The sequence below is a fragment of the Amblyomma mixtum genome, chromosome 2, assembly GCF_055824585.1.
Source record: "Amblyomma mixtum isolate Tamu chromosome 2, ASM5582458v1, whole genome shotgun sequence".
In the NCBI taxonomy this organism is placed as follows: Eukaryota; Metazoa; Arthropoda; class Arachnida; order Ixodida; family Ixodidae; genus Amblyomma; species Amblyomma mixtum.
Genome location: NC_143013.1, coordinates 302,524,519 through 302,536,945, shown reverse-complemented (window position 1 = coordinate 302,536,945; position 12,427 = coordinate 302,524,519). Strand labels below are relative to the sequence as shown.

General features: G+C 44.3%; 1 protein-coding gene across 2 annotated transcripts; it reads left to right on the top strand.

Moving 5' to 3' along the window:
• Positions 1–5,637: 5,637 nt before the first annotated feature.
• Positions 5,638–11,890, top strand: Rad1 (Radiation insensitive 1). 2 transcript variants are annotated; one of them, XM_089574659.1, is made up of 7 exons: positions 5,638–5,894; positions 6,008–6,159; positions 6,453–6,538; positions 6,798–7,032; positions 7,317–7,381; positions 9,682–9,826; positions 11,766–11,890. In XM_089574659.1, the coding sequence occupies exons 1-7, from the start codon at positions 5,783–5,785 to the stop codon at positions 11,787–11,789; spliced, it is 819 nt and encodes a 272-aa protein (XP_089430785.1). In that variant the 5' UTR covers positions 5,638–5,782; the 3' UTR covers positions 11,790–11,890. The 2 variants fall into 2 exon arrangements, with proteins under 2 accessions (XP_089430785.1, XP_089430784.1); XM_089574658.1 differs by having other exon boundaries at positions 5,644–5,890; positions 6,004–6,159.
• The last annotated feature ends 537 nt before the right edge of the window (positions 11,891–12,427 follow it).

Here is a 12,427-nt window from a genome sequence, read left to right as displayed (position 1 = left end):
CGGCGAGCATGTGTTTCGAGCCGTCTTGAGATGGGTGTCTGTTTCTTTGATCTCTAGAGAGATAGCGACACGGAGGCAGACAGTGCACAGGGCATCTTCAGGAGGGAAGGACAAATCAGCCGTGTCCACCCCCGGTTTGTCGGGCTGCTCAGGGGCAAGCGGGCGAAGAGTTGGCGCCGCCGCCGCTCGCTGTCTCCTCCGATCCGCGGGAGAGCGCAGTTCGGTAGAAGCGCCGCATTCAGAATCTTCGGCAAAGGGGATTAGCTCCTTTTGTTCACGGCGACGCAGTCTCCAGAGGCGCCCCCACACCAGCGTTCCTTGCGTCTTCTCTGAAAACCAGCGCCTTTGGTCAACGCAGCCCGATGGCGCCTGCCTGGCTCGCCTGTCACCTCTGGCTGGGCCTCAAATCACAACAGCGCCCGTGTACTGTACGATGTCAGTGCATGGTAAAGAGACCCAGGTGGTCGACATTATCCGGAACTCTGTACTACTTTGTCCCTCATAGCCTGAGTCGTTTTGGGGCACTGAACACCATAAAAACACACAAAACAAATTTTCCGACCGGAGTGGCGAGTGTCCCTTCCCCTTGGAAGTCGCGCGGAAGTAAACCCTTGCACGTGTGCGCGCCTCTGTGTTTGTGCTTCGGTGTTTTAGTGGCCGGTTGTCAACGAAGCTGAGAACAACCAAGACAGCGGACGAGAAAACGACGAGCGGCGAGCAGTGTGTGTGCCGTTGCTCGGCTGTGCGGATGCGCGAGCAAGATGGAGCGAGGTGTATGAAGCTGCGAGCGTGCATTTATCTTGTAAATAAGTTTTCGTTGTATATATAGTCATCTTTTGTTTTCAACGTACCCGTTCAACCGTTTTTCCAATCAATGTGTGTGATGAGTGTGCACCGAGAGCGTGTAATGAAGTACAGAAATGAATTTATCACCCGTGTAATCACGCAATTCGCCCAGAAAAATCCGAGACGTCTACAGTTGCTGTTCAAGGAAGACTGACTGAGTGACAGTAGTTGCGTGTTTGTGACGATATTGTGCTGTGTGCTGGTCATCAATCCGGGTGAGTCGAGAACCCGTATGCAGCAAGACTGAGCACTTTTCTCCACGAAGTGACAGTATCTTTTTCCATTTTTTATTAATTTTAATTGTTTTTTCGTTGATAAACTCCAATGTATCTCTCCTAGCCATGCTTTAATTTGCTGTTTGTAATTTTTATTTCATGTGTGTATTTCACTTATTTTTTATTTATATATAAATAAATAAATTTACTCCGCAAATAGTGCCTTTTTGCTACGAACATACCCCCCCCCCCCCCCCCCCTCCGGCGCCAACAACCAATGGGGCCCCCCCCTGCAAAAAATTCTGCGGACGCCCTTGGTGCTAGGGCTTCGAGTTCACGGCGAACAATTCTTGTCACAGTGTCGGTGACAGGTGGAGACTCTGAGGGCACTTGAGCTTGAAGTCGTTGGTCCTGGCAAGAAGATGTAGCGGCTGTGTTTGGAAGTCGGGAAAAGTGCTGAGAAATGCGACGGCTTTTGACTTGTTCGAAGCGACGGCACTCCTTGATAATGCTGTCAACAGTTGTGCAGTCTTTGCAAACGAGCAGATGAAAGGCATCGTCAGCAATGCCTTTCAGCACGTGGCCCACCTTGTCGGACTCGCTCATGGTGGCATCGACTTTGTGGCAAAGTGCCAATACGTCCTGTATATAGGCCACGTAACTTTCCGTCGACGACTGCGCACGAGAAGCAAGCTGTTTTTTCGCAGTGATCTGCCTATCGTCAGGTCTTCCGAAGAGTGCTCGCAATTTCTCTTTGAATAGATCCCAACTTGTAAGTTCTTCTTCGTTGGTTTCAAACCACACCCTCGCCGTTCCATTCAGATAGAAAATTACGTTAGCAAGCATTAACGTTTGGTCCCACCGGTTATATGCGCTTACTCTTTCGTAAAGGCTTAACCAGTCGTCGACATCGGTGCTGTCGTTTCCCGAAAATGTACCGGGGTCACGGGACGAAGCCATGACCACGAAAGGAGCAGCAGAAGTGGTCGGCGACTCGCTGGGTGGGGCCATGATGGTAGTAGCACCGGTTTGACGACCGCTTCGGAACTCCGTGGTGCTGGGAACGATACCCGGCACCTCCACCAAAGATGTTACGTTGCCCGAAAGGCTAGTCACAAGCAAGGGCGACCGGAGCGCAGAGCGAACAACACAGGAAGCACCGAACAATAGCGCGCGCACCAGTCAGGCACTTCCTTCTCATCGTCTTCTGTGAACATCCGTTGCAATATTAACAAAAAGAAAAGAACATGTGATGACAAATAGAGCTAAGAGTGCAATATATAAGAAAAAACCCACGAAAAAAATTCAAGGAAATTTTAAGGAAAACATGTCATCTAGAAAGGGATCAGAAATAACGCATGCACGAGGTCCCGTAGTGAAACTTTCGCTTCAAAAAAGGGCGCAATCCATAATATTGGAAAGACTCTAACATAATCTGTTTCAACAGTAACGTGCGCATGATTAATTTCTCATGTTCCGGTTGTGCATGGAAATAAAATCATGCTTTCATGGCAAGGCGACCACTTTTTGCAAGGACGTATCTTATTGGTAATGCAGCGCAAAGTGCTGAAGGACATGGAGGAGGGACTTCGTTGCGGTCGCACCTCAGCTTTAGCATTGTTGTTGCATCTTGTACGGAAGGTGGTGACAATCCCGGCAACATGGGTGGCATTTCCTTGCAGTGGTCAGTTTGAAATGAGGTTAATTTTTGCCTATTTAAGACAGGCAACATGTGTGGGTAAACTGAGGTAGATAGGTGCACGTTCCACCTATCAAGCTCATGTCATGACGGTTCAACTCTCTGTGTGATTTGATCAGCTTGCGCGGTGTACAACATTGTTTAGAGAAAAAGACAGATCATTATCATTATCTTTGAACACAAGCACATAGAAGAATAGTCAGTATTAGTGCTTTGACGCGTCTCTGCTGTCATTGCTCGAACTTGAAGTCGATCCTTTTAAATAGAAAGTAAGTGAGCATGGACGCAGAAAGTAACGCTGAAGCTCGACGAGGACTACAGCACCTGCGTAGTACGAAAGGCTACTGACCAAGTGATAATTAACGTTTTCATTTTTAATACAATCGTACAAAGGGTGAACGGTTCATCTGTTCATTTTCGTAGGGGTGACCTAAGCTGGACTGACGCATGATGGCGGATTGTCACCAACCCGCGACGTTAAGGCATTGAGTGATTCCATGGGGCCTTCCTTTCATGGGGCATACCTGGCACTGCGGTTCTGTAGGAAGATGCAAACTTGCAAGAAACGTCAATAAAGTGATGCAAGCGCGCAAGCGCGCACGCACGCACACACACATGCACGCACACAAATTATCATGCACTATGATTCGTGGTAGACATCGTGTGTGAACATGAACGTACGGTGCGAAACATCCGTGTACTTCGTCCCTTATCTTTTACACCAGGATATTAAAGATAAGTAAACCGGGTTTTAAACGCAGCAGAACAGTGGTGCACGTTCCATCTTTCCTCCTTTTTTTTTTAAACCTCGAGCGCCTCTTGTTACATTCTATAGCTTACAGAGGGTGATCACAACGTCTCTTGCCAATCGTTATGTTGCTCACCAATTTAGTTCTTTCGTGAAGTTCCCCCAAACTTCGTGGTGACGCTGCCTTTTTTAGGAGGAACCAGCGTCTACTACGTGCTGTATGAGGTTTGGTTTGGTTTATTAGGGTTTAACGTCCCGAAGCAACTCAGGCGATGAGAGACGCCGTAGTGAAGGGCTCCGGAAATTTCGACCACCTAAGGTTCTTTAACGTGCACTGGCATCGCACAGCGCACGGGCCTCTAGAATTTCGCCTTCCTGTGAGTTGCTCGGACATTCTGGCTAACCAGTAAATTCGACAAGCTTGGCTGGCGTTGTCTGGCTGGTACCTCAATTGCAGCTACAGTTGCGGCTTCGGTGGCTCTCCGCCGGAAAAACCGCTGACCTTCGATGCAAGCCTAATGGCTCTAACACAGAGGAACTTCGTCTCTTAGGAATACTCTATCTGTTTGCAAAAATAAAAACCTCATGAACCTGCGCGGTACGAAATTCAAGTTTAAGTTCAAAATAACTTTAATGCCGTCGATGTAGAGGCCCCTCCGCTCCCTCAGCCAGGTTCTAGGGGTCCTCCAAGAGAGAGGGAGCCCTGCAGGGGGACGTCTTTCGCAAAACGTCCCTTGCCAGACGAATTGCTCGAGCTTGCTGCTCCGGAGCCAGGCTCCGGAGGAGAGCATCCCAGCTTTCTTTTTCTTTCTCTGTGATTCCGTCAATATGCCCGGGAGAATCGGAGCATTTTCAAATGAGATGATCCTGATTAGCTGTTATCCCGCGTTTGGTGCAGAACTTTGGAGGTTCCCCTCCCACCCCGTATATAGATAAGGGGGAAAGAATCGGTTGGTTTGCAATCTTCTCCAGTCTCTGCACTCCTTAGGTGTGTGAGACCGATCTGGAGGTGGGAGGTCTAGTCTGCCATCCCTGTATTCAGCCGTGATTTCCGTATACGTGATAAGCGGGTCCTTTGACCCGGGTAAGTGTGATTCCACGGCCGCCCGGGCGTAGATATCTCGGGCGAGACTGTTAGCAGACTCACTGCTTGGAATCCCCTCGTGAACCAGGACCCATATGATAGAGATCTCTCTATCCGATACCGATTCTGCTAGTATCTTAACCGCTTGCTTCGAAGCGGTCCGCCTATTAAATTTTCTTCTTGCTATTTTGCTCTCGCAAAGTATGAATTTGGCTTTGGTGCTCCTGCAGGCTAACGCCAGAGCGTCCTCTTTCGCTATGATCTCTGGTGTTTTAGGGATCCTGTGACCACGGTTTCGTAGTCCCCATCGATTACTGCCATTACCGCCACCCCTTCTAGGCTGCAGGCCGCGTCGCAGTACGCAGTTTGACTAGTCTACCCCTCGTAGTCTTTCTCTTATAACTTTGACCTATGCTCCCTGCGCTCCTTGTTTTCCATCGGGTGCTTATTCTTCGGAATCGGAGCGATCTTCAGTCTCTTTCGAACCTGAAGAGCCATTTCTGCTGCCACGTATGACCGCTGCTTCTGGTTCTCCCCTATGCTGGCCAGGATCTGTCTTCCCGCCCGCGTTGAATTGAGTCTCTAGACTTGCGCCTCCCTCACCGCTGTAGCGATTTCACGCCTCGTATTATGTACCCCGCTTTCAACAGCTTCTCACTTGAGACTCTGGTGGGAATGCCTAGCGCTTTTTTATATGCCCCCCTAATTAGAGTGTCTAGTTTCTGTTCCTCGCTCTGGCTGAGATCCAGGAACGGGGTTGCATATGCGACCCTGCGAATAATAATGAGATTCTACGGAAGATCACAGTTACCTGTGGCTCACGAAACTGGGATATTCCGTAGAATTTCACTCAAAGATAAGGGTGCTGGAGTACTGCCTCTTGCGCTTAGCACACGCGCGGTACGTATATTTACGGCAAAGCGTGCTTTTGTAAATTGCGCGCGTATAATTGGGGCTGTGTTAGTGGCGCCTTCTAGCGCGAAGCAGAGCACATAAACGTTAGTTTCGGTATCTTTTGTTCTGGCGTTTGTTGGCTACGTTTCCATCGAAGTCGAAGTCAAGCCGGGCCAGATATTTCAGTTCTGCGAGCGGCGGCAAATCAGCGGTGCGGGGAAAGTGTGCGGATGCGTTGCGTGATCTTTGTTTATAATTATGAGGCTTTGGCTGCCAGCTTCCAGCGTGATTAGAACATGAGCCAGGATCAGAGCAGCTTAGCTGACGTTGAGTACGCGTTCATCGCCAAACTCGACAACGCCAAAGACCTGTCGCAACTTTTGCGAGGAATAAGTATAAAAGAAGTGCGTATCGTGTTCTTGTCGTGTTCTTGTGTTACTCAGCGTTATGCCGTGTTGTCATCAGGTTGCCAGGGAGAAGTATGGCATTTAATTTTTTTTTTCTGACTTGTTTGCAGGTAGCTACAGTGGAAATAAACGAAGTCGGTATCCGAGTCATCGCCCAAGAAGGCAAATGTGTTCAAGCGATCGCATTCGTTCAGCGAGAGCTCTTTGACAGCTATGCACTCAAGGAACGGACGCTGTCGTTCGACATCAGCTTATCTATATGGCTGGTGAGATACTAGCCACTAAAGTAAAGATGAAATGTCATCGGGCATTAAAATAATATGCTCTAAGTTTATAATTTGTTTTTAATTCCTGCCTCTTAATATTGCTTCTTGCTCTATTACCCTTATTGCGTTAACTAGTATATGTTATTGCGACATTGCGTATGCCTGCATGTACGTAGCTTGCAGGGCAAATCTGCTGTTAATCATACAATATCAGTTAAGAAAAGAAAAGCAGCATTCTGCTTACACTATTCGCCTAATTTAATAAAGTGCTGTGTGTATCCCACCTCACACAGGAATGTCTCACAATGTTTGGTGCCATGGGTGGACCTGTCTCGACGCGACTCTGCTACGGGGGTCATGGAAATCCTCTGGTGATGTTGTGAGTGCATTGTCAGTCGATCACGCATTTCTAGCCGAATGCGAAAATGTGCCAGCATGCAAAACTTTAGTTCATTTTTTTAAAGTCATTCATTCATTGCTGTACAGATGTACAGCCAATCAATGATGTTAATAGAAAGATTACATAACTTACACCGGGAAATATCAATATGGGGCCAAATTTTGTGATTTGGTAACTTCGGTATTAGTTGCCACGTTTCTGTTCATTTGGTTGGTGTACATAACAGTTATCCGTGCAGCCTCGAAGAAGGTGGTGTTGTCACCGACTGCAAGATACGAACAATGGAGTCTGAAGGCGTCATGAGCTTTGACTTATCTAAAGACAATGTAATTAACGTTGTCATTTTGAAATCTGAAAGCATCAAAGAGGTCTGGTCAGAGCTTGATACCTCCAGTGAAGACCTGGAGGTATTTATATCTCCAAATGAGCCTTACTTCAGACTGAGCACATTTGGACCTGCGGGCACTGTTGAGGTGAGCTTTATGAATGGTCCTATATATTCTGGCATTTGTCGCTTTTACTTCTCATTCACTCCCTGCTTAGAAGAAGCCTGTTGGAAATAATTTTCAATACTGACTTTTAGTGAAAGACATGTAAAGTCACTTTTGCGTGCAGTTGCTGCGCTGTGCTTTCAGCTTTTAATACATTCTGATTCATGGAAGTTTTTTATTGGTAGTGTAAAAAAGTTTCAATGTATACGATGGAAACAAGGTGTGATATGCTACTGCTTATGGTGAGTTATTTTTTCACAACACAGGTGGCTTACTCCAAAGAATCAGACTATGTGGACTCATTCCAGTGCAAGAAGGAGCAGAAAAACTCGTGAGTTGTTCAGTGTTTTGGGCTTAACTAATTGGTTGAATGTGTTATTGAACATTGTTTGTTGCCTACGGGGGGTTATGAAGCACAAGAAAGTCAGAGATAATGCTTGGCAAGTTTCAGACGGCATGCTTAAAGAAACTGAAGGAGATGTGTGTAGTATAGTCACAGGTCTGGTGGTCGCTTGGTTTGTTGCATTTACTTTAATGAAGGCTGGAAGCGGCGGTGTGGAATCAGCAGCCTGTAGAAGAGAAACTTGACACATTCTTAGGTGATGGAATCATAAAGCAGCACGAGTGTGGGAGTTTTAGCATGATTAGAATAATGATACTACCTTTACTTTGATGTCAGTGAGTAATCACTCCCTTATTACCTTTTAGAAGCCACTCGTCATTTCTATAAAATAACATTTTTTTTCCACCTAAACAGTCTATGTGGGCCTGAAGAAAGCCAGTTAGTTTGTTTTGAAATGCAAAACACCTGTTGTTAATTTTCTTATGTATACAGCTGGATAAAAAGTGTCTGTACGACGGCAGAATTGCGTACATGCTTCTGACAAGTGAACAATATCGGCAATGAAGGGATTGTGCTATCTCTTGTTTTTTTCATTGCAGCAGGTAACACGATCTACCAAGACTAAAATGTAATGGTAAAATTGGTCTGTATCACTTTGCCAAAGCATGTGCTGCCAAGCTCACTGTTTTAAGAATTACTATTTACTGCATTTTCTAGTCACAATAAAAAAACCACCCGGTTATGGCACGAATAGCACTGAATTCATAAAAAAAAAAACACCACTAGGTCTAGCATTCTCCCAGAAAGCGCTCAAAGTTCACTCTGTACACAATTGTGACCATAGCATCTCAAAGAGATAATTCCACTTAATTTCTTCATTTGGTGCAGATGACGCTGAGCCACCCACTGCAAGCATTGCATATTCATAGGCATGTTAACAGAGGGTCAGGGGGTGCGGCCGTCCACCCTAATCATCTAAGGGGGCACCACGTCTGTCTATACCTTTACCCTCTTGGACCTGTTTATTATAGTGCAATGTTATGGCCATGCAGGTTTTTTTAACATACTGGTTGCCAATGACCCATGATATTGCATTCCAAGAAGTGTTTACTTACCGGGTCACTTTGAGACAATCTGGTTAGGTCCTTTTTTACTGTTTACAAAAGTCATATGTGTCGTATATTTTCTGTGGTTTAGAGAAAATGGAAATTTCTTCAGAAGCACATTATTAATGCCTTAGTGGCTCAGAAGCTGCTTTCCTCTGACGATGCTACACATGAAAGTAAAAACTAGGGTTGGGCGAATATTCGAAATTTTCTAATATATTTCGAATATTATATTTTTAGTATTCATATTCGATTCAAAATCCAAGTATTCGTGTTGTTTCGAATATTCGACCCGACGCGAATATTCGTATCTAGCCGAATATTCATTGTGAGCACCGGCGTTCATTTCGGTCCGCAAGTCCTATCGACAGAGACATAACAACGTGGCGGCGCCTAGAGCATAACACCATGGCCCAGAGTAATGCGCATGGATGAAGGAAAATTTTTCCTTCGAATTTTTCCTTCCTTCCTCGAAGAGCCATGCCGTAGCGTAGTGCGCTGGTGAGCTTTTTTGTGGCTATACCTGCGAAGCTGCTATAGTCAGAGCTGTGTACGAAGTACCTTGCAATACGTGCCAGGTCAGTGCCAATTGAGAGGGAATTTTCTGTGGCTGGAGGAGTCATTTCAGCTAGAAGGGAACTACTTCTGCCTGACCATGTAGAGCAGCTGGTTTTCCTTCACGACAACCTTTTATGTTCATCCCAGCAACGTGCTTTTGTGCTGATGGCTAGCTAGCCTTAATCAATGCTGTGTACTAGCCACCCTCTCTGATATTTCCACTCTTCTAAGAATAATGTTCGAGACTTAATACTTTTTGTGCAGCCACACACACCTTTTGTGTTCATTCAATCATCGATAGTTGAACTGTGATGTTCTTGGGTGCTCAAATAAATGTTTTGTAGTGGTTAAATGCGTCTGTCCTTGATTATTCGATATTCGATTCGATATTCAGAATCAAGTATTCGTATTCGATTCGTATTCGAAAAATTTGATATTCGCACACCCCTAGTAAAATCTACTGCTAAATAATATTTTATACATTTTGAAATTCCATCACATTGAAATAAATGGGGTGCTGCGGTGAAACTTTTTGTCCCTTAATGGAGAACCCTGCACAAGACCATGTTCATATGTATTGTCACAAGGTAGACCAGTGCTTTCCTTCTCCCTTCTTGTCTTCAGGTATCGGTTAAATCTCATGAAGCCATGCATCAAGGCGCTGAACCTGTCCCACAAGGTGGCCATTCGCACTGACCAGCTAGGGTTGCTCTGCTTCCAGTTCCTCATACGTACAGATGAGGGCATTGCGACATTTGTTGAGTACTACGTGAGTTCCTTTTGGCATTCTTTATCCTCTATATTAGATATTTTTCCATCTAATCCTAGTATCAAATTAGCACTGGTCTAAAGAGAGGATAGGTGAAGGCCTGTAAACTTACGCATGAAAGTGAGCCTTGGAATGGGCAGCATGTCTTATGCACATAATTAGGGAGCATGAAGAATTTGAGGAAAAATGGTACGAAATGTCTTTAAATGAATAGAGCCATGGCAATGAGAAGAGGAGGAAAAGTCATCGCCAGCAGCTTAATTAAGCCTACAATGCACAGGAGAGCCCATGTGGATGCAAAAACAGCTTCACTGGCACAGTTTCAGTTTTTGAAATTAAAGCAAATCATACACAATGGAAGACTGTACTTTTGTCCCGGTGAAAGTGCCAAACAGAGTTTCTCTTCCAAAGTCAGATTTGGGCAGATAAGAAGCATGCACATGTGGTTGGACGTCTTGGGTGATCTACAAACATCATTGAATATTTTGTTCTTCTTCAGTCAAATCTACTTGCTCGTTGTGTATACAAAGGGGTGGCTGAGGGACGAGTTGGGCAACAGTGATGTATCTACTCATGGGAGATAGCAGCAGCATAGATGAGGAATCTTCAAGCAGTTTGTTACTTCTGGAATGCTTTCCTATGCGTACCGCTGTAAATGGATGCCACTTTAAATGAACCAAGATGGACAAATGGATATATAATAAGCAGCAAGATAAGGAGGAGTTGGGAGTGCATTTGGCAGATACCGCTAAGTTATCAGTAGCGGCGTAGCTCTATTTGAATAATGCATAATCGACGAAAACGCTTCAAATCAGACTGAGGGTGGTGTAGCGAGCGGTGGAAGAAAACATCACTTGTGGAGCGTTGGGCATTAAGGGATAAAGCAGATACTAGTTTATGACATCCTAGTTCAGATTTAGAAAAAGTGCACTTGGACAGGACAGATGATGTGGAGGTTAAAACAACTCTCAGACTTTTTCCTTCCAGACTTTTCCTTCCGTGGTAGAGATATTAAATGTTGGTTAGGGTGAGGTGTTCCAACTTGCTCTTATACTAAATGACAGCTGCATCTCATTTTGTGTTGGCTACTGCATTGAGTTTGAAGATTCCATTGCTGGCGGTGCTAATGCTAGTTTGTGGTGTGCATCAGGAGCCAAATGCTTTTTCTACAAGAGTAATTAAGTGTGGCTAAGGCTCAGGGGCATGAAAATGTCCTGTTTCTAACCAGGACTTGTAGAGTGCTTGGTTGCTTGCTCATAATTAGGGGTGCTTAATTTTAAGTAAAGATAACAGTTTCACAATTCAGTGTCTACTTTTTCTAAATGAAGTCAGAGCCTCTCTCGAAGTGCTTTGAAATATATAGTAGTATTTTTGCAATTCACCATTACTGCAATATGTGTAAAACATAAAAGCACAGTTCTAACATTGTGGTTTCACAGGTGAAACTGGTTTAATCAAATGCTACTGGAATAATCCATAGTTTTTTAACTTGTTGGTAAAACCACAGAGATTTTTATTTGAATCAAGTGATTATCTTACATGGTAGTTTAGTGTGAAGAAAATTTTTTTCTTTACTCTAAAGGGTTTGCCTGCCCTTGATGTAATTAGGCAGTCAATAGAGAGAGATTTCTGCATTTGCTGCTGTGGTTGTATTGTTTCAGCTGAGATTTTTAAAGTAAGGTTTTCTTGTTCATGATGGACATTATATTTGATACCGTGGTGTATCACTCGCCTGTCTGCAGTAAACAAGGATGTGAATTCTTTCTCTGATTTGGTACTTTCATCTGTGTTCATTAAGTCATGTTAACAATGTCTTTGGTAGTGAAGACAGGGATTTGAGTGTGGAGTTGTTGCTGGTGTTGTGCGCATTCTGATCAATGTATGCTTTTATTCATTAGTAGTTCATGTTTTTTTTCCCATCTGTATCATTTTCTTTCAGTGCACTCCGAACCGAGAGGACTGACATAATGGGCTGACACAAGACACTTGTCATGTGAACTTAGCTCTTTGTATAGATGTGTACGAGCGTGTAACACATAAAAAATAAACTTGCTTTGTACTGTATCTGCCTGTATTTGAATAATTTTGTGGTTCTAAAAACTGTGCACCTCTCTAAACTGTGCACCTTTTTGAGAGATTACTTTTGTCTGTTTTCTGTTTTCTGTATTTTGTATTTACTTTACTTTTAAGTATTGTATGTATTGAGTATGTACTGTCAGTATCAGAAGCACAAATGCAACATGAACAAGGCAGTTGAAGTAGAAACAGCAAAACAAAATTTTACTAGCGGCAGATTGACTATTAGTGTATTTGATTTTCACTTTGATGGCACGAAGAGCGCTGCATGGAAGTGTTAATAGGTCCTACTTGTGTACTTCTGTAGGAGGTAATATTTTTGTGTCTTTTGTTGGCACTGGCTGTTCACATTTTTGGTTGATTCTAATTGTACATAAATGTACTTACATAAATATACATTAAAGTTAAATGTACATCTAAGATTAAGCGATGTTTAGGTAAGTGGGGTATAGAATGCACTGCACACAACTTGCTGAACAGAACGTCTATGTTCAGTACATGAGTGAAGGAATTTAATATTGTTAA

Bases quoted from the DNA above. Each gene is read 5' to 3' on its own strand.
- Rad1 (XM_089574659.1), top strand. From the start codon at position 5,783: ATGAGCCAGGATCAGAGCAGCTTAGCTGACGTTGAGTACGCGTTCATC. The intron at 5,895-6,007 runs GTATCGTGTTCT...GTTTGCAGGTAG, and splicing joins AATAAGTATAAAAGAAGTGC to CTACAGTGGAAATAAACGAA. The intron at 7,382-9,681 runs GTGAGTTGTTCA...TCTTGTCTTCAG, and splicing joins AAGAAGGAGCAGAAAAACTC to GTATCGGTTAAATCTCATGA.